Source organism: Gymnoscopelus braueri, assembly GCF_963280865.1.
Source record: "Gymnoscopelus braueri genome assembly, chromosome: 6".
NCBI lineage: Eukaryota > Metazoa > Chordata > Actinopteri > Myctophiformes > Myctophidae > Gymnoscopelus > Gymnoscopelus braueri.
The window spans coordinates 57,469,528-57,476,403 of NC_137607.1; the positions used below are offsets into that span (position 1 = coordinate 57,469,528).

General features: G+C 37.3%; 1 protein-coding gene across 1 annotated transcript in view; it reads right to left on the minus strand.

Moving 5' to 3' along the window:
- The window catches only part of kdm4aa (lysine (K)-specific demethylase 4A-a), a 52,812-nt gene extending 46,315 nt beyond the window's left edge, over positions 1 to 6,497 (minus strand). The window contains exons 1-2 of the mRNA XM_080430970.1: positions 6,370 to 6,497; positions 816 to 960 (exon numbers count right to left, since the gene is read on the minus strand). Coding sequence (XP_080287096.1) covers positions 816 to 938 — 123 coding nt within the window. The 5' untranslated portion in view covers positions 939 to 960; positions 6,370 to 6,497. The remainder of the gene's footprint in view (positions 1 to 815; positions 961 to 6,369) is intronic.
- Positions 6,498 to 6,876: the final 379 nt, after the last annotated feature.

The following is a 6,876-nucleotide window of genomic DNA, read 5'->3' on the forward strand; positions in this document are numbered from 1 at the left end:
GTGAGTCAGTAGGATACGACAGCAGTGACAACACAGAAATATGTGTGGGGAGGAATAAACTGGCATAACGACTAAATTGGGGAGAAAAAGGAGGTAAAAAACTATTGGCTACTCTAAATTTATAATAAAAAGAAGTGCTCTGGACTTGATATACCCCTCATAAACCACCTTCTGTGGGCAAAATATGATGTCAAAACCAGAGCACTCTGACGTCGAAGTAGAGTCTCAGAGCGCATTTCCAAAACGCATCCTTAACCCTTTTAGACCGGGCACGAATCTGTGCCATTTTTAGATTTCTTTGGCTATTCAAAAATAGCAGATATACAAGCTCATAGCGCGGCACCGAGTGCCCTGCTATGAGCTTGTAGATCTGCTTTTTTTTTTTAAAGGCGTGAAAATGTGTGCAAATCTTTGAATATATATATACATTTTTAACTCAAATCTTTTCTTCTGGTGGTCCTTGGAACAAAATATTTTCAGATGAGGGTCCGTGGCCAAATACATATAATTTTGGGGGTCCTTGAAATGAAAAAGTTTGAGAACCACTGATTAGCTACTGTTTTCTCAAAAAACAACAGTTAGGATTTAGAAGACATTTGTACAATCCTCCAGAAGCAAAGATTTGCAAATGTTCGCTTTAAAAATATATATAGTCAAGATTTGCACAAATTGTCACGATTTTTCAAAAATAGCAGATCTACAATGTATATTTGCTATTTTTGAATAGCCAAAGAAATCGAAAAATGACACAGATGCGTTCCCGGTCTTAATAAAAAGTTTAAATAAAAAAAGGTATGAATCCATATCCTCCTCACCTTGGCCATTCCTGCCCTGTGTGCGCCCTGAGACTCCATGTAGGCGATGTAGCGAGGAAAGTCCTTGAACTCCTCCTTGGAGGGGGTGAAGGTCATGACCTTGGGGGCCGTGTCAGAGGTCATCCTGGCCCAGTTGATCTGCACACTGTTGAAGGTACATATCACATGATCACGTCACACGATCAAATCACATGTCTCTTTCATACTCTGAAGTAGTTAACACATTAAAACCGGGAAAGCATCCCGGTGTTGTTTTAGATTTTAGCGTTGGCTATTCAAAAATGGCAGATCTACAAGCTCACTGCCAGCTTGTACATCTGCTATTTTTTATTTATTTTTTTTAGAAAAAAAGTGTTTGAATTTCCCCCAAAATATTGAATAATTTTGTATCTATCTTTTAACACAATTCTTCTCTTCTGGGGGTCCCTGGCACAAAACATTTTCAGATGGAGGGTCCGCAGCGAAATACAGTGTATATCAATTTGGGGATCCTTGGCATGAAAATGTTTGAGAACTACTGATTTAGGACATTTGTAGAATCGGTCTTAATGGGGTAAATTTTGTATTTAATCTATTTATTTATTGTTGACTTAAAAAAGAAAACAATATATATATTTTTTTAATACAGCAGGAAAATAGTGAAAATAGCCAATCTACAAGCTCACAACCAGTCAACTCGTTTTGAGCTTGTACATCAACTATTTTCCCTATTTTTGAGCAACACCCTTGGTACGACTAAGTATAAAATAGGGCTTGAGTGGTTAATCAGACTAATTAATCAATTCAATTATGAAACTAAAAGTTATTGTTTTCATTGATTCACATCAATATATAAAAATACAAAAAATAATGCTTCTTGATTATTCGATTAATCTAAAAAGTAATCAATAGAGTAATCTCTGAGGAAATAACAGAACATTGTAGCGCTACTATGAATTCATTAGCACACATATCCAATCGTCTTAAATGTATCATTTATTTATAGAGTGGGTTTAAAAAGTAGGAGGAATTAAATGAGGTATAACTGATTAGGGTCTTTTTTTAAAATAAATAAAATAAAAGGTATATTGTAACCCTTTAAGACAGGGAACACATCTTGTGTAACCACTTTATCCATATTTTACACTTTGGCCATTCAAAAAATAGCAGATTTACAAGCTCATAGTGCGGCACCGAGTGCCAGGCTATGAGCTTGTAGATCTGCTATTTTTGAAAAATCGTGCAAATCTTAAAATATATATATTCTTTAAAGCAAACATTTTTAAATCAAATCTTTGCTTCTGGGGGAACAACATATTTTGAGATGGGGTCCGCGGCCAAATACATATAATTTTGGGTGGACTTTGACATGAAAAAGTTTGAGAATCACTGTGTCACAAGTGTTTCAGAAAACTGTTAGGATTTAGAAGACATTTGTAGAATCCCCCAGAAGCAAAGATTTGACTTACAAACGTTTGCTTTAAAAATATGTATATTGCTATTTTTTAATAGCCCAAAGAAATCTTAAAATTACACAGATGCTTTCCCGGTCTTAAAGGGTTAAAAGTTAAAGCTCTATAATGTAGTAGCCTAATCATTGCTGTAGAGTAGAGTGTTCAGTAACAGGGGTCTCCCCGTCTCTCCAGCTCTTTAGCACACTGGGCAAGACCAAGCCGGTTGAGTGTCTAAACGGAAGCACCGACCAAGGAAATGACGTTGCCGCTTTACAAATCTGTTTACATTCTCTGTGTATTAAACAAGTGTTGTGATTGGTTGAAAAATATAGTTTCCGGGGGAAATACGTACGACGGAAGTCCCGCCTCTATAGACACGCTCTGCTTTAGGTCGTGACCAGGCTTTTCTCTTCGCAGATGAGTGAAGGCTGGGAACAAAAATAGCTCTTTAGTAAACAGATAGTATATTTTCAGGTCGGGATAGCAAATTCACCCAATCAGAACAGAGAACCCCACAAAGATCATTTATATGCTTATTTATTTAATCCCTTCCAATGTCACTTTCCAATTCCAATTATCCCATTCAAAACAGGAAAGCATCTTGTGTCATTTAGATTTTAGAGTTTAAAGAGAGTAAAAAAATATACATATATTTTAGAGGATTAGAACAGTGGTTCTCAAAAATAGCAGATACACAAGCTCACAGCACGAGCGTGTCACTTCGAGCCGTGCTGTGAGCTTGTACATCTGCCATTTTTGAATTTCTTTGGGAAAAGCGTTGTGATTTCCTTTTCTTTTTTTTACACAAATCTTCTCTTTTGGGGGTCTCTGGCACAAAACATTTTTAGATGGGGTCCCGAGGCCAAATACATATCATTTTGGGAGGTCCTTGGCACAAAACAGTTTGAGAACTACTGCTATAGAAGGCATTTGTAGAATAGTCCTCAGGTCTTAATGGATTATACATGGTATCCTGTTCTCTCCTGATTGCCAACCCTGAACCCATACACAGTATTCTGTGCACATACCCGCTAGTAATGCTGCTTTTCTATTGGAGCACCCAGCCAGGTCTAATGAAAACAAGCCCAAAAGAAGTAAACATTGGTTATTTGAAAATAGCAGATCTACAAGCTCCCAACGTGTTGCGGTGCAACACGTTGTGAGCTTGTAGATCTGCTATAAAAAAAGAATCTTGACAAAAATGTGGAATGTTTTTTAAACGTTTTAACAACACTAATCGTGTAGGGGGGTCCCTGGCAAAAAATATATATATTTTCAGATGTCCAAAAACAAATAATACATATTCATTTGGGGGTCCATGACATTAAAATGTTTAAGAATCACTGCTTTTAACAACATTAGAAACAATACACTTTAGAAACAAGCCCCAAAAAACCACAACCACCAATACTTACAAGCGACTTAAAACATGAATAAACAAGCCCAAAGTCGCTACGTTATAATATATAATAACTTGTCATAAGCGGACATGGCAACACTGCTTATGAATGAAGAGAACAGCTAGAGTTCTAGCCTGCTGCAACCCTCCTGATTTCGTGTATAAAGGGGCGTGTGTATAGAGCCGGCGAGAGACGGCGCCTGATCCCATTGGTTCACCGATCTGTCCGTCAACCCCCGCCCCGTTAACACAACATTATGAGCGACGCCCACTGCACTCTGGTTGGTTGGGAAATGAAACACTTCCTCATACCCAGTACAGGCTATAGTTGGGCCAGGCTTTTATTTTTTAGCAAAACTAAGCAATAAAAGCCTGGAGATCGAGGCTACTAGAGTTCTAACTATCAACTATTTTCTTAGCGATTCATCTATTGATTGCATGAATTAAATAGTCGAGAAGCTGTTTCTTTTTTATATTAAGAAAGTATATATCAACAAATCACTTTAACCACATAAGCACTATGGTATACTTCATTAAAGCATCACTACTTCTTTTTAATGAATAAAATGTAATGTTGTCCAATCTGTATGGTAGAGTTGTTAATAGAATATAACTTATACAATGGGGTGGTTATATATTGTGTCTCCCTGCTCTTCTTTTGAGATATTTTGATTGTGTCAAAGGTCATGTCTCACCTAGCCACAGGATCTGACACCATTTTTTACCTGATGGTCAAGATTCAATGTATCTCCTGAACAAGCAGGACTCGATTAGATCAATGGTATAAAATCAAATCCAACACTTGCGCAGGAAACCGGGTTCAAATACAGGGTAGAAAAGGAAAGTTACATAGTGTTGCTTTAATACTTGCTTTTATATGGTGCAGAGCAGAAATAGTTAAAATAGCAGATCTACAACCTCACAACGCGTCAGCTTGTGACGTGTTGCGAGTTTGTAGATCGGCTATTTTGACTTATTATTATTATTATTATTATTATCATTAGAAGTTCTTCGCCTATGACAAGCCTAAAATGGGGATGATTAATAATCTATTACTTTATTGAATTATCGATGATCAATGTTTATTATACTACTAAGTGTTAAATCATTCATTCATATATTAGTCTGCCAGACAGGTGAATGAACACATGACAGTACTGAGAATGGAACCATTATTTGGTTCACAAATATAGTACGAAATATTCCAGTCATTTTATCCGGCACGATTTTAAAATGTTTATTGGAGCCATTATTATTATTATTATTATTATTATTATTATTATTATTATTAATAATAATAATAATATTACTCATAATAATGATATTGTTATTATTATTATTATTATTATTATTATTATTATTATTATTATGATGAACTTGGTTCCTTATTTACAGAATCACCGAGGTCGACCCGCCCAATGGGCGGCTGTGATTGGACGAAAGCTCGGATTAAATCAAATAGCCGTTTTGTAATTGGACTACGTCCATGTCCGTCAAAGCTGGGGACCAATGACAGGCCGTTTCCACCGAGAGGGGGGAGAAAAAAATAGAAGGGAGGGAAAAAAACTGTTTGGTTATAGCTGCCATTGGTGTAAAGTAACTGAGTACATTTACTCAAGTACAATTTTGAGGTATTTTAACTTTTGTGGAGTATTTCCATTTTCCACTCGTACTTTTGCTTTTACTCCACTACATCTCAAAGGCAAATATTGTACTTTTACTCCAATACAATTATTTGAAAACTATTAATAGTTACTTTGTAGATTTTGATTACTATTAAAAAACATACATTACCAACTTCTGCCTTATACATTTCCGCCATTTTAAAATAGCACATCTACAAGCTCATAGTGAGCTTGCAGATCTGCTATTTTCAAAAGATGTGTATTGATTTTATACATTTGAAAACTTGTGAAATGGGACATCCTGCATATAGTACTTTTACTTTTGGTACTTTTAAGTATATTTTGATGCCAATACTGTTGCACTTTTACTGAAGTGATTTTTTAATTCCGGACATTTACCTTTAAGTTTTAACAGAGTATTTCTACATTGCAGTATTGATACTTTTACTTGAGTAAAAAACATGAGTACTTTTACCACCACTGTTTGCTGCTAACGCTAGCCTTTTTACTAGTAACTACCGTTACTTTGTCGCCGTGAATGCTTTCAGATAAATAACACTTAGTGAACAATTATCGTCGTCATTCATAAGCAATTATTAATTATCAGTCCATTACATTTTGATAGAAATGTATTTAAATGTTGTTTTTTCGCAGCCGTCAGACATCTATGTGACAGCTGCCTCAAGCCCCGTTTATACTTCGGCGGTACAACGGCGTCACGGGGGGAAAAAGCAGATCTACAAGCTGTCGACGCGTCGGGGACGCGACGCGTCGACAGCTTGTAGATCTGCTTTTTTTTCCCCCAGCGAGCAACACTCGCGAGTATACAACTTTAGACCGGGAGCAATTCCCCTAAACGGTTTGCATATCCGGACTTTACCGGATACGGAAACGGACCGTGTATTTTCGTGTATTGCGGATGTGTGGACGTAACCGGATACAGTAGGGCGGGCTCTAGACCGGATGTGCGCAAAGAGCAGTGAATAGGAACCAGGCTCTAACAAGCGGAGGAAAGAGGCTAGCTCGGTCAGATAAGAGAGAAGAATGGAGCTAAAAAAAACAACAACAACAACAAATAAGTAATTAGTAAGTATTACCTGCAGGCGTGATACAAGAGGAAGTTTTCACATATATTAATGTATATGTAGATGAGTTTTAAATCCGCGGGGAGTGTTTCGTAAACACAAGAAAGAAATCAGTCCGGATAGGAGAGATAGTTCTCCATTATTCCACACGCACAGCGTCGCGCGCATGCGCACTGGCGGTTTGTTTACAGTGGAAGGAGAGGGCTCAGAGAGGGGGGCGTGGTCTTGTGTGCGTGTGCGTGTGTGTGTGTATGTAGTGAGGGGGGCGTGGTATCTGTGCGTGTGTGCGTGCGTGAGCCACATTAACCCATTAAGACCTGAGGCCAATTCTAAAAAACGCCTTCTAAATCCTACCTAAGTTTTCAGAAAAACTTAAAGAAGTACTTCACCCCAAAAAATGTACTTATTTTCTATCAATTACACACCCCACCCATGTAGCATTGAATTCATGGAGATTTTTTTTCATTTTTGTCGCATTCCTAAGCCAATAATTTGATTACCGGTAGAAAGATCCTAATG